At 33.5% G+C, this 24,600-nt stretch overlaps 1 protein-coding gene across 2 annotated transcripts in view; it reads left to right on the forward strand.

Moving 5' to 3' along the window:
- Positions 1–23,916, forward strand: part of LOC149413374 (alpha-tocopherol transfer protein-like) — a 39,389-nt gene extending 15,473 nt beyond the window's left edge. The window contains exons 2-8 of one of the 2 annotated variants that reach the window (XM_089645474.1): positions 15,158–15,315; positions 17,165–17,324; positions 17,938–17,996; positions 18,127–18,323; positions 19,557–19,667; positions 20,500–20,602; positions 23,062–23,915. In XM_089645474.1, the coding sequence (XP_089501600.1) occupies positions 15,177–15,315; positions 17,165–17,324; positions 17,938–17,996; positions 18,127–18,323; positions 19,557–19,667; positions 20,500–20,602; positions 23,062–23,213 (921 nt within the window). In that variant the 5' untranslated portion in view covers positions 15,158–15,176 and the 3' untranslated portion in view covers positions 23,214–23,915. Of the gene's footprint in view, positions 1–15,157; positions 15,316–17,164; positions 17,325–17,937; positions 17,997–18,126; positions 18,324–19,556; positions 19,668–20,499; positions 20,603–23,061 lie in introns of both variants that reach the window. The other variant, XM_089645475.1, reaches the window with a different exon arrangement.
- Positions 23,917–24,600: the final 684 nt, after the last annotated feature.

Consider the following 24,600-nt stretch of genomic DNA (forward strand, 5'->3'; position numbering starts at 1 on the left):
AAAATGTTTTAGTGAAACACTGGCCCTAAGAGGAGGGCACGATACGGTATCACTTCCATATACTTAAACACACACTTCACCTCATATCTGCTCTAGTGAAGAACACTGTAACGCTATCCAAAACGCTAAAGGAAGAAGAAGCATCACGGCATAATAACCTTAAAAATAATCACAATAATACGGCCGTGCAAATCCTTAATTATATCAAAACATTTCAAGTGTAGATCGAAGTTATTTCATAAAAAGTAAATCTTCTATTGGCTTGTCTGGGGCACAATTTTTGTATCCAAACTGAACAAAATGGTGGTAAATGATTTTCCAGCAATGAAGAGAGTCTCTGGTTAATGGTTATTTTCAGGAGCTTGACGATTCTCAGTATAAACAGGGTATCAAAGATATTAAACGGTGACCGGATAAATCATCACAATGATAATTCATCACATCTTTAAAAAGTTAAATAAAGTCATGGAAAGTGATGAAACAAAAACTTTATTAACTGGGTTAAGTAGGTTAGGTTAGGTTAAGTAAGACATCGCTGGGAAAAGTGTATCGAGCTAAATCGAGACTATGTTGAGAAATAAAGATAGTTTTCTCAAATTTTTGTGTTTTTTTTATTAGGTCGGGTACTTCTGGGACAACCCTTGAAGTTGTCAGTTTTGTTTCAAATAAAAAAAAATATTACATTTCTATGGATTTTTCAGTTCAGTGGATCTAACCAATAATCTCTCCCATACCTACTGAGTAAAGAAGACAGTGCGATACGATTGAAAGTGGACCCAGCTGTCCGGAATTGTGTGAACTTTGAACACGCCGTTTAAAGCATTTTTTTCTGATAATTTTAGACTGTAACTAAGGACCGAAGATTTTGCATGGAACAAACACTTTTATAAGCTGCAGTCATTTTACAGGAAAAAAATGTCACTTAAACTCATATTAGCGAATCATAAAAAAATGTTATAAAATACTAAAAGATACATGAAACACAGAAAATAAAAAGGTAACTCTGATGATCTCTGTCTTACCGAGACAACGACTCTAACCACTCGGCCATTTGTTCATCTCATAATATTTCAAATACAAAATGATTACAAAGCTCTCTTAGAATTTATTTATAACCTAGATAGTGTCTCTGATATGTAACCTATTTTTAAATATATATATGGGACACCTATTGACCTTTTCTGCAAGTCTAGAATAAATACTTAAATTTTAATGCATTAACTTTTGAAGAATTGAGTTGAATTGAAGAAGGAGTTTGATTCGTCTATGGTTAACTGTAGTGCTAAGATCTGAAATTTCCGCGTCCCTTATAAACTAGCCGAAAAATTAATAGGAGTTGTTTAAAGCCACAATAAATAGATTTAAATTAAAGTTTAAACCTTCTACGTTTTGTGGGATCAAAAGTTTTAGTTAAGATTTCAAAGTGTGAGTGATTTTTGCGCAAAAACTAATTAAAGTAAAAAAATATTAAATGTCAAGTTGAGTGACTTTGTCTATGCAATAAAACAAATATTAAATAGTGATTGCCACCATCAATTTTTCATCAAGCATAATTAAAGAGGGGCATTTGTGAACTTACTAAAATAGTGATGTCTAGCACACGTAGCAAAACCCCAATAATTTCGGAAGATAAATTGAACATGGATAAGATTATTGAATACATTGATAAAAAATTTGAAACCCTGAAAAAAGATATATTTACAAAAATTGATTTACAAACTACAGAAACTACAAAAAGTATTGATTTTATCAGTGCTCAATACGATGAGATGTTAAAAAAAATTGAGGTCTCAAATAATTTAAATCGAGCGATTCAAACAGATTTTGAAAATATAAAAAAAGACCAAATGGAAAAAAATATGATTATTAAAAAACTTGAAATCCGACTTTCTGATTTGGAAACGTTATCAAAATCTAATAGTTTGGAAATAGCAGGAATTCCACAACAAAACCGCGAACAACCTGTGGAAATTGTTAAAAAAGTTGCTGCCGCAGCAGGAATCCACCTCTTACACACTGATATAACTGACGTCACGAGAGTCTCAGACAGACGAAATGAAGCCCCTCCTAAACTTCTTGTGACCTTTTCCGATAAAAGAAAAAGAGATTCCCTCCTTGATAAGAAAAAGGAAATAAATTATAATGAAATCAAGGATCTGGCGACATCTCGAATCTTCATCGGGGAAGAATTAAGCCCGTATCATAAAGAAATCCTATGGAAAACAAAACAATTATCAAAAGAAAAAAATTACCAATATGTATGGTACAAACAGGGTAAAGTTATGATACGCAAAAAACAAGATGATAAAATTATCTACATTAAGCACCTTGATGATATGGTGAAAATAATTTAGTGAATAATATGAACAACATTACTTAATCCACTTAATAATTTAAATTGAGAAAATGAATAACGCACTAACAACAAACATACCAAACATATCATCCATAAACAATAATTTTAACATAATGCACCAGAATATTAGAAGTATCAATAAAAACTTTGATGAACTACAAATATTGATGAAAAGCTTAAATTTAAAATGGGATATTATTATTCTTACTGAATGTTGGCTAACTGATAAATACTACCCCCTACAAATTGGGAATTATGTCCCTTACTCTACAATAATGAACAACACAAAAAATGATGGTGTCATCGTATATATTAAAGAAGATATAGAAGCTGATGTCAGAGAGATCTGTATCAATAATGCAAACTGTCTAAGTATATCAATCGGTAATAACACAACAATACTCGCAATTTATAGATCTCCTTCTACACAAAATCTAGAACCATTCCTCAACTCCTTATCTAATCAACTAAGTCTACTAAAAAGAACTAAAGATGTATTTATCATCGGTGATATAAATATTGATATTCTTGAAAATGGCCATCCAAAAAAATTTGATTATATGCAAACACTAGCATACCATGGATATAAAAGCCTAATTGATGAACCAACACGTGTATATAATGAAAGCAAAACTTGCATTGATCATATCTTTTGTAAAACTAATAGAAAAACTCAAGCCATTATTTGTACTACCACACTGACAGACCATTATACAATAATTCTATCTATTACAAAAAAAAATACATATGTAAACCAAAAAAAGAAATCACTCCTAACGAAATCTGAAACAAATTGGGAAAACGTCAAATGCGAGTTAACAGTGAATGACTGGACAAGCCTTCTGGAAAAAGATGATACTGATACTGCTTGGAGTTATTTTATAGAAGTTTTACAGAACATTATCCTATCAAACACCAAAACCATAGAAAAAAAGTTATCTCATAAAAATTTACACATTAAACCTTGGATTAGTCAGAATATTATAAACTCAATCAGAAAAAGAGATGAACTGCACAAAAAAGTCAAAAACAACCCTTATGATATCCTAACACTTCGATTCTACAAAAGATATCGTAATACATGTAAAAATGTAATACGTTATGCTAAAGAAACATTCTATAAAAACAAGATTGATGAATGTAATAATGATTCACGTAAACTCTGGCAGATCATAAATGAAATAACTAATGCTAAAGCCTCACATAATGACAATAGCATTAAGGAATTAAACATTGATGAGATTCCCACATCTTTTACAGAACACCCAGACAAACTTCTTGACTTTATAAACAACTATTTTTGCAATATAGGCTCAAACTAAGCAAATAAAATTAAACAAAATTCAATTAGTACTATCGAAAATACAGTGAGGATTGACGATGTAAATCAAGAAAACAGCCTCAATATTGTCAAGATAACAAGTGATGAAATAAGAAATATTATAGCCTCCCTAAATATAAATACTTCATCGGGAAATGAACTGATATCAAGCAAATCAATTAAATATCTACAAAATGAGTTAATCCACCCACTGACGTATCTTATAAATCTGTCAATATCAAATGGTATTTTTCCTGCTTGTCTTAAAATTGCTACGATCATTCCAATATATAAAAACGGTCCCAAAAATGATGTATCAAACTATCGACCAATTAGTATTTTAACTACACTATCAAAAATATTAGAAAAAGTTATAAAAAAACAAATGCTTACATTTTTGGATTCTAATAAAATATTATCATCTACGCAGTATGGTTTTAGGGAAAACCTGGGTACTGGTGACGCTATAGCTAATGTAACAAATACAATTATTAGAAAATTGGATGAAGGCAAAAAATGCCTAGCAGTTTTCATTGATCTTCAAAAAGCTTTCGATACCATTGACCACGAAATACTGTATTTAAAACTAAAAAAAAATGGAATAACCGAAACAACCCTAAACCTACTTAGAAGTTACTTAACGGGAAGAGAACAATTTGTACAAATTGGTAGAAGAAGGAGCAAAACTCTACCAATTAAGTACGGTGTCCCCCAGGGAAGCGTATTAGGACCTATACTATTTCTAATTTACATAAATGACCTTATGAATCTTCCCATCAAAGGAAACATAATGAGCTTTGCAGATGACACTGTAATTTTATTCCATGAACAAGATTGGACAAGCACATATAAGGAGGCTGAACATGGCCTAACTGTTCTTCAAAACTGGCTTAAAGCAAACTCCCTTACATTAAATGTGAATAAAACCAAATATTTAATTTTCTCCAAAAACAAAAGAGGACAACCAATGAATGAGCATATACTCAAACTACATGAATGTCAAAAAAAATTTCCTCAATGTTCCTGCTCGATTATAACTCAAACCAAAAGCATAAAATATCTTGGTATTGAAATTGACGATAAACTACACTGGGATTCACACATTGATCGAACTTCAAAAAAGTTAACTAAACTCATCTACTTCTTCAAAAAATTACGGAACATTTTGTCAGCTAGGGATTTAAAGAGAGTTTACTATGCTTTATGCCACTCCAAATTGGAATATGGAATAATAGGATGGGGCTCAGCAGTATCAAAACATATAAAACAGCTGAAGGTAACTCAGAATTGCATCATAAAGACCATACTAAAGGTTCCCATAAGGACATCAACAACAGAAATTTTTAAACAATTTGACGTTCCAAGCATACAGAAAATCTATGCCAAAAACATTTTGGTACAACACCTCAAAAATAATTCTCAGGAAAACACCTCACATACTCATAATACCAGAGCCAAACAAACAGAGATACTAACTATACCAAAGTGTAACTCTACCTTTGGACAAAGAAGCTCTGAATTTTTAGCAGTAAAGGTATATAACAAACTCCCACTTAGTATCAAACAAATCAAAACAAAAAACAACTGCATTAAGAACATTAAATCTTGGCTTAAGGAATTACCGGAAAAAGAACTTACTAGCATATTTAAAACATCGTCGTAGAAGTTTCTGGAAACCCTTACCCAAAACATGAAGTCGAACCATAGAAGTCGCTGAAAAATTATTCAAAACCTAGTCCCCCTCAGCACAGGATCTCCTAGTGAGGAGGACTATAAAAATCTATATCAATTAATCATATAAATATATATAATTCTTATAAAAATGTTTAAAAAAATGTAATATAGTAACTAAATAAAAAAAAAAAAAAAAAAAAAAAAGTTAATATCACTAAATTTAAACGAAACGCCAAACAGAACAAGACACAGAAAAATGGTATTAAAAAAATTTAAATCTTTTTATCTGTATGTATAAAATGATTAATTAGTGTTTCTGACTTATTTTCTGTAGCATAAAACTGATATACGATTCAGTAATATTTACTAAAATTTTCACTTTCCTTAAATTGTTAAACAAATATGTTTTATAACCAATTTTTACGAGACTCGATTGGACAATTAATTTAAAAAAATACTGCAATTGACAAATGGGAATAATGATGACATCTGTATTGGTATTGATATTGTTACTATACAATAATGTTACATCTTCTCTATCTATTCTATGGTTTTAAAATAGATTCAAGAGATCTGTCCTAATACAGTCCTTTTCCTTACTTAACATTATAAATTCAAATGTGTGTTTATTGGAGCAATGGAGCAACCGATTAACGTGATTTATATGATTAGATATACTTTAAAGACTACGAAGTGACATAGGCTACTTTTCATCCCGGAAAAACATTTCACTTCCATGGGAAATTTGTCTATCCAGTAATTTTTCCCTAATACCTGGCGTGCAAAGCCGCATAGCACAAATACATTTTAAAAACCTTTGATTTTTTTACTGTAAATTAATGACACACTTTAATAAATATATTTAAATTATATAATATTCTTTACTACATACATTTGCTATGTTTAGTGACCAGATCTAGATAGCCAGACCCTTACTTGTCCACCTCCTCTTCCCAATCTCTTTCCATTCCCCACTACCTTCAGCCCCACAAAATACCTCAATCAGGGATGCCATAGTCACACTGGCTCCAGACGTCTGAGAGCAGTTGGGACTCCTGTGCGGTATTCACATAATTTTTAAATAAATCAAAGACTTATGACCCAAGTTTTAAAGGGGAGTCTAATTTGATTTATTTTCCTCGTTTTATGGGTGTGCTTATGTTACAGTTTTCAATTCTTCTCAGAAATTCAGTTGATGTAAGAAAGTAAATAATTTGTTAAATTGACAAGATATCTAGCATTTTCTTCACTTAAGTCTATCTATTTTTCATCGGTATAGTGCTCTATTTCGTAGTATTGTTCACTGAAAGTTAGCCAGCAAGATGTCAGGCTTCAAATACACAACAGTTTTTTTTTTTATTTCACAAATCTCACTACCTTTCGTGTCGACTTCTAAAAAAGTTTAGACTCTTTGATAAGACCGCCATGTTACTAAACATAGCCAAAGTTAATAGCTGCAACGTTTTCAGTGCTCTATATACATAATTATATATGAAATATCGATCCTTTTAATTCTGCGTAAATACTCTCTCCATTGTCTACGTTCGTAAATGGTTGCCTTAGAATTTCTACAACCTTTTAAGGATAATTAAAAACAAAACGAAGGAATATTCAAGTCACGGTAAATCATATAATTCACGATGAGTTCATTCGTTGCCATATAACAATAATACTTCGACAATACTATGTCGTTGAGTGGTTACTTTACTTGGCTACGAATCCGTAGATCGAGGGTACGAATCCCAATTAAATTATATTTGTTCAATTTGTGTTTGTTACAAAATGTATTAATTTAAATCATATTTACAAAATATGCGGCACGTTCCGGAAACGTAGATAATTTCAATATTACCCTGCTAAAAGACCACCATTCGTAATCAAAACGTTGTTTGAAATGACTTTAGCTGTGTTTGGCGACCAGATCTGAACAGCCAAGCACTTCCCCACCTTCCTCTTACTAGTCTTCTTCCCACTACCTTCAGCCTCTTAAAATAACATAATAATAATAATGATTGGATTATTTGTATAGCGCCGTTTATGTGAGAAAATCAATTGGAGATGCCATAGTCTCACTGGTTCCAGACGGTTGGGAGTAGGGACTTTCGTGCAGTACCTGCTCACATAATGCATAAGATAAATATATTATGCAAAATAAATACTGATTTCTTGTATTTGCACAGATTTGCCTTCAGACTGATTAATAAGGAATTAGTATTCATGGATTACCTATAAGACTTGTCGAACTAACAACAAGTACCTCAAAAGACCCCTACAGTCATATAATAAAAAAATAATACGAACCATGCACCGTGGACGTGTTTGTTGATAACATTCTTGCAAATCAGGCCTTAAAGTTTAAATACAGAACTGTGTTAAATGTGTCATCAGCATTATATGACATTTAAATTCATCCCCACATTCCTTTTCCATATCTCCTCCCCCTCCCCACTACATTACTACTACTACAGGATTTTCCAATAAGAGGTGTTATTTTGAATAGCCCGCTATTTCGGTACATGTTACTTTTGAAGCTGTCATTTTTAACATTTGACAAGTAAAAACTACGCCATTAATAAAAATGGAACGATACACGCTTCGACAACGCATTAAAATTATTAAAATTCACTTGAGTGAATAAAATGCAAATCATCTTGAGTGATGAGGCCCATTCCACCTCGGTGGCTTCGTCAAAAAGCAAAATTATCACATTTAGGGCTCGTAAAACCCAAGAGTTATTGTTGAAAAGCCTCTTTATCTTCAACGTGTGACTGTTTGGTGCGGTTTATGGTCTGGCGGAGTTATTGGACCTTACTTTTTTGAAAATGAGGCTGAAGCAACAGTTACGGCGAATATATTGCACTATCGAGAGATGATTAATAATTTTTTTATGGCTGGAATTGGATGGTATTGATATGAACAACGTTTACTTTCAACAAGACGGCGCTACGTGCCACACAAGCAACGAAACCATTGATCTTTTACGATTGAATATCAAAATAACACCTCTTATTGGAAAACCTTGTACATACGGTTGGAAACAGTTTCACGAAAAAAAAGGATGGCGATATACGATATCAGGCAAGTGTATAAGACAGAGCGCGTGCTGATTGGCTAGAACAAAAAGGTATTATGTCAGTAGCGACATTTTTTTCGGTTCAAATCTGCATGGCAGGTATTTCTAGTATGAATTATCTATACAGTGACTCCAGTCTCCACTAGAATAGGAGAACTATAAGTATAACAGTTGGATGATATTGTGAGGCGGATTAAAGTTTGCTGAAAGGACTTCTCTAATACGTCTCTTGTCCAAAGAAAACCATGCCAATAGTTTATATTACACTTGCAACATTTTCAGAAAATAAATCCGGTTAAACTCGTTAACATACCGCCGATATCTACTGTTGACTGGGTGTTTTATTCAGCTAGGTAAAGGGTGTAGTATATTTATTTAATTACGAATAATATCAACAAATAATCGGCTTATATATAAGGCATTAACTTTCATAAAATATCAAGTTTTGGGTGTTAAGATATAATATCTATAACGCAAACTGTTCCGCTTTCTGACCTTAGCACCAATATTTATTTTATATCTGACTGATAAGTGACTGAGTTGGCATCGCGTTTGGGTCCTACCCTGGCGTCGTGCGTTTAATTAGTCGGTTTGCAAAGTTCTACATCATGACACGAGCAAAATTTCCCGCTTATTGTGGTGGTAGTAGGAGATTTGCAAATATTATTAGGTTATTCGTTTATGTTCGTCTTTCTTTTTTAAAAGAATATCGCTACAAATCCTTCCATCCTTTGTTAAGAAATTAAGTATTTTAAACGAGCAGTCAAATTTAAGGTTTGCGTAAACCGATCTTACAAGATATAACAAAATTAGTAATAAATGTGAATAAAGCAAGGAGCAAGTCAAAACAGAGTTGTGTTGCGTTTTCTCGGCTCATGTCCGATAGTGATGATAGCTTAATTTTCATCGAAAAATATCAATGCTCGGTCAACACCGAAACCTATTATAAGAAATTTCTTAATACTTGGAGAGTTTTAAATTAATTTCTGAAACAGAGACTGCCATGACCTTCCAGTACACTAAATTCAAATTCTGTAAGGTCTTTGCAATAAAATTCGATAAATGGAATATTTCCGAACGTATCCAAAAACTAAAAACTGTTTTTAAAATGTGATGAAATACACTATCAAATTTTAATATTTGCGATCCCCGTGGTCGAGGGGTAAGGCACTCGACTAGCAAGCTTGAGGTCACAGGTTCAAATCCCAGCATGCGCGATTAAAGTTTATTTGATTTATTTGTGTTATTTCGTAATTTATTTATTTAAAATAATATTTAGTATATTTTCGGCAGGTTCCAGAGTGGAAGATACTCTCAGTATCGCTCTGGTGTAAAAATACCATTCTGAATTGAAACATTATTTGACATGGCTTTGGCCGTGTTAGGTGACAAGATCTGAATAGCAAGGTACTTCCCCACCTTTCACCTCCCCATTTCCTCTCCCTACTATCTTTAGTCTCTCAACATACCCCAATTGGGGATGACATAGCCTCACTGGCTCCAGATGGTTGGGAGCAGTTGGGACTCTTATGCGTTTAAACACAAATACAAAAAAAAAATTGAAATTTTTTATTTTTTATTTAAATATAAAAATAAAAAAATGGCTCACGTTACCATTTTCAGCGTAAATAATGAATTAAAAATACTGATAACGAAAAAACACACATTGTATTAGACAAATGTATTATAAACATGGCGTTCACCTCACTTTTTGTAGTTACATATAAAAATAATGAATAAAAAATTCATGAAGTTCACAACAATTTCTATGCGACCATATGAGCTGTTCCCGAAAGCGAAAAAATTAGCCTGACATAAAGCTAACATATATAAAATATTACGAATTTGATTTTTTTGTATAATAATATCCATGTTGGCTCTGATGAACAGACTCGCCCAGAGACGGGAAATTTTTGCGTCACAGCTTTAAATACAAGTTTTATTAAATTAACGAGACAATTAATCTTTATTGACAATGAAATGTTAAATAATTATATGCAAGATGAACTTGTCTTAACTTGTGTATTATTATTATGAGTGCATAATTAATTATGCATTATAATCATCAGATTCTCGTAGGAAATATTCAACAAAATAACTAGCCATATTAGGTAGGTAAACATTTCTCATTGTTACGTTATAAAAGTTGTTAAAAGTATTTTAATAATATTATGTTTTCAACTTGGTCAGTTTCAATATCTCAAAAACCCAAGCGTGTCTGATTTTGGCAAAGAGAGAGATCAATGACTGTCTGGTGCGATTTGATGGGAGCACTCTCCCCAATAAAGACTCCATTGAAATGATTGGAGTCAGTATATCAGACCGGCTCTATAGAAGCCAGTTATTGAATTTGGGAGCCACCTTTGGCTGGAGCCCTACATTCTTGATAAATCTACATGATTCTGTGTAAAGGAGGGCCGTCTGATTGACAATCCAATGTTAAAAAACCGATTTCCATCTCTAATGCACAGACGCACTGTGGGCATGCTGAGTCTGTTCTACAGTTATTTTAATGGAGCCTGCTCTAATGAGTTATCAGCATTGATCCACGGTGCACTTGTGCATGTGTGCGAAACTCGACCTACGCGAGCGGAACACCTGTTCACAGTTGATTTTCACTTCGTGAGAACGGGCGCTTCTTCGACTAGTTTTTGCCTAAGACAGCTCGTACGCGGAACTATCGGCTTCTGTTTTCCTCTTAAATAAATTTCTTTCTACAGCATCTGCCTTAATCCGCCTGACAACACTGCCCAACCGGGTGGCAATGTATGTGTGTGTGTTATAAGGCTATTTTAATGGAGTCTGCTCTAAGATACCTGGTAAACGTGCGTAAAATTTAACGTATATGAACTGAACACCCGTTCAAGTTGATATTAGCTTCATGAGAACGGGTCGCATCTTCGACTCGTTTTTGAGTGAGACGGGTCAAATACCGGCTTCTCTTTTCCTTCTTCATATAATTTGAGACTTTTCAAAGCTTGCATTAATAAATCCATTTCTATAGCCCCTACCATAGCCCGGCTCACACCGGTGCCAAACCGGGTGGCGACATAGATCGCGTGCCTTTACACTGTACAGACAGGGGCGTTCTTGTGAGGTGTCATACAAAAAAATTAAAGACACTTTTTTGTGGTCGTATCTCTCATAATAAAATGATATAATGACAATGAATAACAAATTAAGTCAACGTCTCAAATATCAGATGATTATGATTGAATAATAAACGTTGTAAAAAATGTTAATAGACTCAACGACGTCACAGGTCACAGGTGCGAGGTTTTTTTTATGAAGATGAAACTACAATTTACACAAAACTTATTTCATAATATTCAACTTGGTGACCGCCTCCATAGCGCGACGGTAATATATGTATTTTACTACGAGTCAGAAGATATTGGTTCGATTCCAACGCTTTTTATTGTAATTTTACCGGAAAAACTTTTTCTTTTAACCTTTCAGGCTAATTTGTTCGCTTTTGGAAACAAATCACATGGTCTCATAGAAATTGTTGTATTTCCTTTACTGTCATGGTGAGAAATATGATATAAACGGTGTTAGAAAGATTAAATACACTGTTTATGAAATCAAAGATTTGAAAAAAAAAAAACTTCGTGAACTTTTTATTAATTACTAGCTGTACCCCACCACGCATTGCTGTGACTCTATAATGTATATGTAGATAGAAAAAAAATAGCGCATGTTGTTTACAGTCCAACAGATGGTGCTGAACATACGCGAATTCAAATGTGATATTGTGTCAAAGTTTCATAGCAGTCGAAGAACTTTCAGAGTCTTAAGATTTTGAACAAACGAACATATAAATTTGGATTTGTAAGTGAAACGTTTGTAATTTGTCTAATAATGCGTGTGTTTTAATATTTTATTTCGTAATCAGTAATTTTGGAGGCGGGATTGGGTATCGCCGCCCCGGGAACCATTTATTGGATAACAACATCTCTGCCATTGTTCATTCCATGTTTTGAATGAAAATGAAAATTAAATTCAAAGAAAATTTGGGTTCATTGAACAAGATTAACAAGAACAGGACTAATGCACATCACAGACAACCGAAATTAATACATCATGTATGATTTCATATTTTACGTGACAATTTTTATGGAATTCGCAAGTTTACACAAATTTTTTCGAAAACCTACTACGTTATTATACCTAATTCATCAAAATTAAATGACACAAATAAAAATCTCTTAACTCTTGACAGTCCAAGATAGCGAACAAAACGTCTGTAACCAAGTGGGTCTTCCGACGACCCCATGCATTTTTCTGTCTAATGGGCTTTTAAACTATACAAATCCCAATTATTCAGTCAATTATTAATGGTAACTTATGTATTTGCGCAGAAATACGTAAACTATCAAAATGATATGTCAAATATTTAAGGGGATAGTAATTTTGGGTAGGTACTACCTACTCCCCCACTTGGCTGCGGGATAGTTAATTATTACTATGAATAGAGCAGAAGTCTGTAATTTATATATTTTTTATGAATTATGATTGTTGTCTGGTGTGGTCTGTCTGGGAAAACGTGAAGTTCCAAGTTCCAAAGATCACGACAATTATTTGGACGTAAAAACTACGAAAAACAAGTTACTTATGTGGTTTTATTAACACTTTATTATAAGGCGTAATCATTCAGCACAATCATACATAAACAAAAAATAAGCAAAAAGTATATCGTGTAAATTGTGTTATTTTATGAACACCGACCAGATGCAACGTTCACCTTTAAAATAAATATGAAAATAAATTATTGATGGAATTATAGACAGTCCTGATTTACTCTAATCAACTTCATCATACCATCTAGAACTACTGGGTCCTAAATTCTTTTTAATTGCAACAACAATATCAGGACTGAGTCAGATAGATACTCCCTTGTACCTAGATTGCACTCAGTTGGCAATACTTTGGCAGATATGTTGGATGTGTTCAACTGCACAGAATATAGTTACAAGAAGGTTATAATAACACACCTCAATAATAATGATTGATGTTGTCTTCTGCATGGGTTCTATATAATTGTAAAAGCCCGTATATGTGTATAATTTATATAAATAAATAAAATGTATAACCTAATGAAAAAAACCTTTCTTGGCACCCTGTAGGGTTTCGAACCTGTGACCTAGGTGCCCAATGAAGATGATGCATATCTTAGTACTAATAACAGATAATCGTTATTTCAATCATTACTTGTACCTCTTTACATTGTATCATTAACACCACGTCATACTACAAATGACGCGTCAACGAAACATATCAACTTACGTACTGTGCGAGAAGAATAATGGTACAACGCAAAAATAATAATTGATCATTCACAATAAAAAATTGACACTTTTCTATTTAAAAAAATAGCACGATATCTTTGCACCTTACAGTATTATTGTACATTTCCTTATTGTATTCATTTGTAGGTTTCAAAGTCCATTAAAAATTATAACTTGCGGAAATTAATGTAAAACTGATAATTCAAATCTGCGGTTATTGCCAGATAGAGACCTTGAACTTGCCATGTCTCGTTTTAGTACAAAAACGTTTATTTTTTTAGTTTGGCAAATCTCTGATCACGGTCCATCCATCCTGTTCAATAATGTTTTCACAAGTTTTACGTGAATATGCTATTGGACTACTATTTCATCCTGTACAGTCAGAAAAATTAAAGAAAGAAACATGACCTTTCTTATGATTTTTACATTTCATGCATATATCAGAGTTCCTTAACATTTTCGTGATGGAAATAACTTTTAGGGCAAAAAGTAATAGCGTTGACCTGGAATTTTCAATCACAAATATCCACGCATGTTTCGTGTATATAGATATAAATAGTATCGATGATTTATTAAAAATCTCTTAAAATTATTCGTAATCCGGTTAAAAACGGGATTGCAGGACGTTTATTTCGTGAAATGTGAAAATGTTACGATTTTTATGAACACGTATTCCAACATCGCGATATTACATTCTTCTTTTACTAAAAGTATAACAGTTAATCAATTAATTTGTTAAGGGCCTGTAATCCTGTTTTTAACCGCATTGCAAATAATTTGAAGATATTTTTAATAAATTAGAAATATTAGAATTCGAGATAGTTTTTTCAGCAAAATATTGATTTTTTGCTTTCGAATGATTAAAATCGAAGGTGTTTTTATATTTTTTATTATGTTCATTTGTTATAACAGAATTATGTCATGTATTAACTTCTATGAAAATTTACAAATAATATATTTTGTATTATATTCAAATGAGTTTATACAGAGCGAGGAAGATTTTGCAGGTGTTAAAAATGTCGCCAGAAATTTAAATAAATTAACTTCAACATTGTCAAAAGAATGTTGGTTTTTGTCAGAAAATGCGAATATTTTATCAAACTTAAGAGGAAATACAATTTTACATTCAATTCACGAACTCCAAAACAGGTTCAGATCAAACTGCTGTTTACTAAATTTTAAGAAATCATTAGGAATATTACGGATTCTTTTTTTACTTGGCGTAAATTGACGAATTGAAAACACTCTTCGTCGTATTCTAGAATGTGTTGGGAAAAAGCGAAGGTTATAAATGTTGCAACAATAAACATGAAACAGAAAATCAACAGATAACGTTAGCAACAAGGAATGGAACCCAGGATATCTTTCTTACCGAGACAACCTTATAACCTTTAAAAGTTATACCGATGAAGTAAATACAATGTTTTTATTTTTATTATTCCCAGGTTATAAAACAGGCCAAAGATGACTCTAGTTCAGCCCTCAACCGAGATGTCCTCGATGATCCAGAAGGAGTTGAATGAGAATGTCTCTACCAGGGAATCAGATCTGGCGCACATCAAGGAGTGGCTGGAGAAGCAACCACATCTGCCCAACACCTGGGGTAAGACCAAACCTTACCTTCTCTGCATTCTGTGCTCCTGGTACATCGTAATTTCAGTCATCGCTGCTTACGGTCACGACCATATCGCGAACCGTAGATTTATGTTCGAGTTAAATAAACCACACGAAGTTTCGCAGAATTATCGTGAAAAACGACGTTTATGGTAAATTAATATTAAGTCATGTACGAGTATATACCAAAAAAATCCTAATCACAAGACTTGAACAATTCATCAAATTTCAAAGTTAATATTCAATTTCTGCGAAAGTTCTATTCAAGTTCTGTTATCGTTTAAGTACTGTGAAACAACTGGCCTACTATGGACTAATAAAGAGATCTTGAATAGAACTTTCACAGAACTTGAATAATAACTTTGAAATTTGATGAATTATTCGATTTTTGTGAACGATTGCCCTTAAATTACTGTTATTGCGAACATAACAGTTACAACATTAAGGACGGGTTGTTTCACAAAATTTGAACAATTCATAAATTTCAAAGTCGATTTTCAAGTTTTGTGAAGGTTCTATCCAATTCCTGTTATTATTTCAGTTTGTGAAGCAACTGGCCAATGACGATATAATAATAAAACATGAATAGATCCTTCACAGAACTTAAAAGTCAACTTTGAAATTTCATACCACAAAAGTGCCCAAACAGGCACACCATTTAAGACGCATTATTGCTTTTTTTAGTGAAGTCACTGATTTCCAAAAAAGCGTACCTACTTACATTTATATTTGTCTTGAATTTGTAATTATTTACCTGAAATAATTTTTCTTACTGTCACCAAATAACACAATATCGTTTGCATTTCTGTCCTGATATTTCGTAGAATTCTCTCTGTCGTTTTTTTCGTGTCCAAAAACTAAATTTAAACCAATTGAGACTTTAGACCCATCATTGTGTCTAATATATGTGTATCTTAAAAAATGCTTTTTTTAAGCGTATCACCAAAAAAGACCGAAATATCTGCGTTATGCGAACACAACTAGTTGATTGGCGTTTAGATGGGACGTCGTCTCCAAGATCTATCCAATCCTTTCCATTCTTAGCTTTTCTCACAAACCGAAATGGAGAGAATTAATGTATAGATTGACATTCCACCTTACCTGTGGGTAAACATTGTTTCTCTTTCCCAACTAGAGACGCCACATGATGATATTAAAATTTCAATGATCATCTCACGTTAGTCACGCACCGGGTCTAGCGTAATCCCACTTAAGAGTAAATACTATTGCAGTAAAAAAAACTACATCTGTTTGCTTCTAATGTGCCTTCTAATTATTCTTTCTTTCTTGCAAAGATGATTTTATGGCTCTTTGGAATCAAAGAAAACCTTTGATACCAAAGATCTATAAAATCACTGTAAAACAAAGAATTTTAGGACATGAATTTGTCAGACTATGTTCGTGGCTCCGTACTTTGCTGAAAAATTATGCCAACGTCAGTAGCATGCTTGCTACCGTGTCAACCTTTTCGAAGCATAGAGAACTGAAAACTCATAGGTTACGTAGTATGCATTTTTTATGAAACACATTTTCCCACTCTTCAACTGATGAGGAATGCCTCTATTGAACTCCGTGAAGATTGTCTCAGCAACAATAGAATAAGGTTCCATCGCCCTCTGTTGAGCTCGATCATTTCGTCAGCGGTCTTGGAAAATTCCTCCATCAGTCGTGGTTCGTCAACAAGGTGATTTCCATGAATCCGATTATTTATAGACATCGACTTCAGTACAGAGGACCTTCAGTACCGCATGTAGGACTCGTGCACTGGTATTGGTTTTTTGACCCCCTCAGAATGATTAAAGAAACCAAAGTTTTGAATTATGTGTTGTGTATTGCAGATGATGCCCGCCTGATGACCTTCCTGCGCGGCTGCAAGTTCTCGCTGGAGAAGTGCAAGAGGAAGCTGGACATGTACTTCACCATGAGGACGGCGGTACCCGAGTTCTTCGCAGACAGGGATATGGCTAGGCCCGAGCTGCAGGAAGTCTTCACCGTTCTGTAAGTACATAGACACTTTATTGATTAAGTTGAACATTATATATTAATTAAGGCGTGCTTTCTGTTGCACAGAGACTTCAAAATAATCAAGGAAAAGCAACTATTAACGAAAACATTAGCGGAAGAAGATTTCAGCTTGTCAATGAGCACCATTGGGAATGTGAGAAAATTTGTGACTTTTGCTTAAGTACCACTACAGCAATTTTGCTATTCATAACTTTGATTTTGACTTTTTGAACCTCTCTCTACTCGTATCGTAAAATCTAAAAGAAAATCGCAATAATTGTGTGATGCTAATAAAACAACTGCCATGTCTTTGATGCCTGATCATTGTGTATTAAAATATCAGTTTAAATTACAAGAACGGGCTAGGCTCCTAGCCCCACCCCTACCACAAAACTAAGTAGTAAATTGTACCCTCCCACTGTTTTATGATTGTCAAGTCAATATATGTTTGCCCTGAGGAAGGAACGGTTGTTCCGAAACCGGTCAGCGTTAATAAAATATATTAGTGGTTCTAACAAAGTAATATTGTTTTATTTAAATATAATGGATAGCCACAAAGTTATAACTACTTTCAAAAGTATAAATTACAGTTATTTTTGTTTTGCAGGAACATGCCTCCACTACCCGGTCTAACCCCAGAAGGTCGCAGAGTTGTGATGATGAGAGGTAATTACATGTTGGTATTACTGTATTTAAATGATATCATGTTGTGTGTTAAGTGAGCACTGAGAGCAGAAACACAAGGGTACAATTTTGATCTTTTAGATTATCAAACTTCCAAACTATCTGTTTCCAGGGGCAAACAAAGACGTAGTAACCCCTAACGTGCCCGAAGCCCTGAAGGCAGCCCTCATGATCGGGGACATACGTCTGGCCGAGGAGTCCATCGGTGTGGCAGGAGATGTTTACATTTTGGATGCGTCCGTGGCCACACCCAACCACTTCGCCAAGTTCACGCCAACCATCGTGAAGAAGTTCCTCATCTGCGTACAGGTCAGTCGACTATAGGCAGGAAGATGTTAGTAATCTCACAAAAAACAGAACAAAGACCAAACCACACAGACCGCAGTAACCCTTATTACTGCTTACCAAGCAAATGAACAAATTTGATAAGTTATGGCGTTCCTCGGGAACAATACTGGATCATTTAAAAAAAAAATATATATAATATTTTAAAACAACTCAAATTTTGTGTTTATGACATGAAAATGTTGTTTACCCCACAACAGACAAAAATAAGAAAATATCACACAGATAACAGAAACCCTCTATTCCTACTCTCTAAGCAAACACATTCAATAGTTTTGTCGTGTTGCTCAGGGATAACCGGTTAATTTAAAAAATAATTACTCATAAATAGACAACAGATGAATATGTTGTCAATCTAACAAAGTGCAGAAAGATTACCAAACCGCATGAACCACATAATCCTTTATTCTTATTCACCAAGCAAATTAAATTTCGGCATTCCTCAGGGATGCTAATTGGGTAATTTCTAATTTTATAATTTTAAAAGCAAGTAAAATCTTTACCACGTTATCGATTCTTATCTTAAATTAAATTTAGTATCGTTTTACAGTAAGGACGGGTTGTTTCGGAAAATTTGAACAATTCTTCAAATTTCAACGTTAATTTGCGAGTTCTGTGAAAGATATTTTCTAGTTCTGTTATTATTTCAGTTCTGTCAAGCAACTAGCCTATAGTGATATAATATCAGAACTTGAATAGGACTTTCACAGAACTCGCAAATTAACGTTGAAATTTGATGAATTGTTCAAATTCTCCGAAACAACCGGTCCTAAGTGTAGAGTAAAAATTTTTACAAAATTGTCTTTTTGCAACTTTCACGTTACCAAATTGTTAGGATTGGTTTTTTTCACCAACAATAAAATAATTGGAGAGTTGAAAATGTTGAAGAGTTATATTTGCAAGACTATTTAAAAAAAATGCATATATTTTCTTAGTAAATTATTTGTATTTTAGACAAATTTTATAGGTTAGTGGTGTAACTGGGCGTTAACAGGTTTGACGGGGGATTCTTTTTATTGGTTAGGTCTTGTCCAGACTTTTTAAGTATTTTATAATCCATTATAAAACGCCAGGCCACTCCCGATTTTGAAATAATTTTTGACAAGTGGATCGCCTTAAGTACTAAACGCTATTATTTATTTGCAACCGTTAACAATTTTTGATTTTTTTGTGATAAATGTGTTTCTTTCTTTGTAGGAAGCCTACCCTGTAAAACTGAAGGAGGTGCACGTCATCAACGTGTCTCCTCTCGTAGACACCATCGTCAACTTTGTCAAGCCCTTCATCAAGGAAAAGATCAGGGAAAGGGTAAGCATCATAAAAAAATTAAAAAAATTAACCAATATTCTATTTTCCTAGTTATACTGATATTTAATCGTAGATCCACATTCTGAAATTTTCTTGTATCTACATAATCACATTTGCACGCTGTTAACTTTATATTATTATCTATAAACAGGGACAACTATATAGCGCATATACAAAAAAATCATACCAAACTCCAGAATCTTGATTTAAAAAAGATATTTGTCTACACATTTTTATTTCATTTAAAAGCAATTTAGTTTCTTATTGACAAATATGTATATTTTGTATTCTGCTGTTATCGAAGCCTGCCCTTTTTGCTGACCTATAGACGTCATAGTTCTGTCCAATATTTACTATTTTTAGGCCCCATAGTAGGCGTTCAAAGATGATTTGAAAGGGAGATATGTAAATACCAAGGTTAGATGGAGCGCGCTAATATAATGGTGAAAATATTTAATAATACACGATTCGTTTGAAATAGAGCGAAAATCTCCCGACAAATGCTTTAGTTTTATTAAATAAGAGAACAAAACATGTTTTTCATAATTTTCCGAGCTTAATTTGCGATTTTTTTATATCGGGGGAATTTCATATAATTAACGTTTCGGCATAACAAATGTTTATATATTTTCTTCAAAAATAAAATATATATATTTTTTGAACTTTAAAACTTGAAGATTTAACGAGAAACTTGTTATAAATCTGTAGAAATTGGGTATGCAGAGGCTTAACCCAAATATTTTGGTTAACAGATACGTATTTAGTTCCACAAACTGTTTGACACTAAGTAAAGGTAGAAGTATTTAATATAATTTTGTGTAATTTGTTTCAGATTTTCATCCACAGTGATATTGAAACACTCTACAAGCATGTTCCTAAAGAAATGATGCCTGAGGAATACGGTGGCAATGCCGGATCCATCGTCGATATAAATAGTAAGTTTTCTTTCAAATTTCATATCTATTTACTTTAATTCCCAAGTTCCGAACCTTGGAAACTGTAATACAATCGATTCATGATGCAAACCAAAACAAAACCTTAACCGGGTATGATTTTCCACCGCTAGGTGGCAATAACGCACCTTCAGTTGGTTGTAGTTTACAACCTGACTATAGAATTTTTTACTGTTTCACACAGGTAAATCATTTTTAAAAGACCTTTTGTTTGTACCCTTGTACCTATTAAAGTTATTAGAGCATTGTGGAATAAAATTTAATCGGAATTGATTAACGTCGCTACGCAGCCAGTGTTTTTGGGAATTTTCTTGGCAAAATGGGACTGCGGCCGGGTGCTCCAAACTAGTTCGAAAAACTCTGTTGAATCTTTTGATACTGTCGGTGTGTACAAATACATTTAACAGTGTCCTTTTTAAAATTACATGTAGTAATAACTGTCTGTGTTATTTATTCAGCAACCAACGTTTAAAATAAATTCTTAATCATTGCGCATAATTACTTAGTACGAACGTCTAACGAATGACGGATCGACCGAAAATAATGCTTGGTTAAAGTAAGCATAAGGAACAACATTAATAATAAGTTTTATTCCAGGATGTGGGGAGGCTAGTGCAATCCCACACGTCCCATACAGACTTACGCATCGATTGTACTATAGATATGTGAATATAACGATTATTTTAAATATAAGTAGTAAGTCTGAAAATTCATAAAAATCAACAGTAATTATGTGAATAAAGCAATGTTTAAGACATACAAAGGATCTAAAAATAAACACTAATTACGTGAATACAATGAACTTTACGGGAAACAAGAAAATAGATAAAATAGGGGTAGGTTGATATAGGTACGCTTGGGTTATGGAGTGGTTGGACAGAGAATGAGTGCCAGGTGAACGTGAATGAAAGAAGATGTCAGAGACACATTTAGAAGACATCAATCAGGTGAAAAAAAACTTGAGTCGGAGTCATCCTAAGAATCGGATTAATAGAAAAAGTAGGAATGTGGGCGAAGTAATGAGAAATGTGTTGTTCCAACCCCTAGTGGTTAATAAGTTTTGCTTGATTTAATAAAACACCAAAATCGTTCTATTATCAATTTTATTATTTTTGAGAAGTTGGTTGACTTCAAATTTCATAGTTCCCGTGAGCACTCAGACCATGGGCTCATTGTGTTATTTCCATAGACATATGAATATTAGTAGACCTGCCCTAAGTGATTAAAAGCGTATTATCCCCACTCCCCATACCGGTTCCATTGGAACCGGCTGGGCTGGCGTATGGCCTCAAGTGAAATTTGAAAACGTGACGTCATCATTCTTGTGCGAACTATGGTCGAGGCATCATCGGTTCATTTTACGAAATAACACGGCAAAATGTTGACTTGTACTATGAAAACTTGTAAAAATATATGTGAAAAAGAGAATAAACCCAATTGTCGTATTACATTCCATATATTAGCATTATTTTACTTCATTTTAAGCATATTCACATCGTATAATATAGATCAGTTTTAGAAACATATTATACTATCATATCGAGAAACGTCTGGACGCGAAACACAAAGCTGGTTGGTTGCTGGGAAGTAAATTATGAACATTTATAAAAGTGTCTTAACTAAATACTTAAACGAAATATTCGACTCTGAAAATACAACCGAATTTTTTTGGCGAATTTGGACTTCGCAAATTTGTTCATAACGTGGCGAGTAATTTGCGCTCCCATGTAAAAATGTCTATTCATTCCAAAGCAGATTTTACTTTTAAGAAGTAAATGGTGATATTATAATGCGAGATGCCTATTTACTGTCAGATTGATTTATTGACGAATCACAGTCAGCCTTACGCCCTTCGTTCTTCAACAGTTGATTTTACCCCTCGCCATTATCTTCTCGTCTATTAATTCCTATGTCTGTGGTTATTTCCCATTTCATCTCATTCCTACAGTAACCTGATCCCTTTGTCAAAGTTCACCAGGGTTGTCATTGGATATTTGTTTGACAATGCGTCTTCCCAGGAATCTGAGCCTTGTTACCATCAGGGCGGGGTGTTGACAACATAAGCGAATTAGAGTTTCTTCATCCTATCCACAATTCTTGCATCTATTGGTGATTTCTACTTCCAACAACTACGGTTTCTCTGAGATGGCAGTGTCCCTTTAGTAGTCCTACAAGTTTCCTCAATGAGTTTCTGTCAATCTTGAGTGGTTGCTTGGTTGGTCTACGGTTTGGTCTATTTATGAGTACTTTGAATTGTCTCACTGTCGTGAGTGCTGGAATTTGTTCCATCTTTCAATATGTAGTATGGTGTAGAAAACTGCCACTCCTATGGCTGGCTCGGATCCGCAAGTGGTGCTTCCACCCTTTCCTCGCTAGTCCATTAGCCCGCTCGTTGTCTCCAATACAATGAATCGCCCTAAAAATGCTCTCTTATTTTCCAGATGAATGGAAGAAAAAGCTGGAAAGCTACAGCACCTGGTTCAAGGAGCAGGAAAACGTCAAGGCTGATGAGGCCAGACGTCCAGGAAAGCCCAAGACATACGACGATCTCTTCGGCATGGATGGAAGCTTCAGGCAGCTGGTCATCGACTAGATGTCAACAACCGTCGTCATCTCAGGGATTATAATGCTGAATCTACTGTTGCCTTAAAAAATTATCATACTTTCAAACTTTTCGAAAATTTCAAATTTTTCGAAAATTTGAATCATATTTAACCTTTTTGGGCTTAAAAAATTCTACAAGTAAATAGATTATTTCGGCAAAATTCATCTTCGAAATTAAATTCGAATTTATAGGCTAAGTTGCATTTGCAGCATTATTTGTATCCATTTCATGAGGTGGCGCTGTTAAAGAAATCAATCTCTAGGAAACCAATGAACTCAGCGACATAATAAACATATTATCATTTTCAGACTTGAACAAAAATACTTTTTTGATTTCGAATTTTTTACAGATAACAGATTTCGAAAGCCTACTATATTAACATCTAATTGAGAAAGTATTATCATTGAATTAAGTCATATTATCATCTTCATTTTACGTTTCCTTTTTAAATAAATACCTTATGATGATTGCATGATGCACTTATTGTGATCTTATAAACGATTGTATCTCTAATTTTAATTGTTATTTGTTTATTATTTCTTTAAATAATTTTATATTATTTTAATTCGCACTTTTATATCGTAACGTCTATCGGTAATATCAAATTGTTTGCCTCGTTTTTAAGTTTTGAGTTAGATTGCAAGTCGATTTTTATACGTTAATATCCACTTTTTACTTCAAAATATGTTACACACAAAAATTTCTTTTTTTTTAGGCATAAATTTCAATTTTATTTTAAGTAAATGTTATCGAATTTTGTTTTAGATTTTTTTCTACCTTTCGAATGTCTTGTAAATAAACATATTCTAAACTTATTCTGTGTGTATTATTTTCTCTTTTCATCATATTTTAAATAAACGTTACTGAAGCACTGTTGAATGAGGTTTCATATTTTTTAACCGACACTTTGGTTGTTTCCTACTACCATCATTGTGAGCGGAAAATTTTGATTGTGCATTTATGAAGGACTTGTAGAGGACCTGAACCCAACGCCTTAGACGACTCCGAGCTTCATCAACTAATCGACCACGCATTGCTTAACTTCTATGTCGAATCAATAGCTGATAAGTAATAGTTTTTTCTATTATATCTGGCTTTCACCCTTCAAGGGTGTTCTTAGCCATTATTTAAACTTATGGAGAAATGAAAGGTGAATTTAAATATTAATTTTATTTAAATAGGCAAATTTCAAAATTATAATGAAGTCGAGTTCAGACTTAAAAGATATGAGCTGTTGAATGGAGGGGAGGCAATTTTAGATAAGGCATTGATAGAAGAGAGGATATTTTTTTAGAGAGGGACAGCCAAAAAATATGTGATCCAAAGTTCCCACTTCTACACCACAGAATTTACAATCTGGGGAGTCAAGGACGTG

This window comes from Hesperophylax consimilis, chromosome 22 (genome assembly GCF_061612785.1).
Source record: "Hesperophylax consimilis isolate HC1 chromosome 22, BYU_Hcon_1.0, whole genome shotgun sequence".
Lineage (NCBI taxonomy): Eukaryota > Metazoa > Arthropoda > Insecta > Trichoptera > Limnephilidae > Hesperophylax > Hesperophylax consimilis.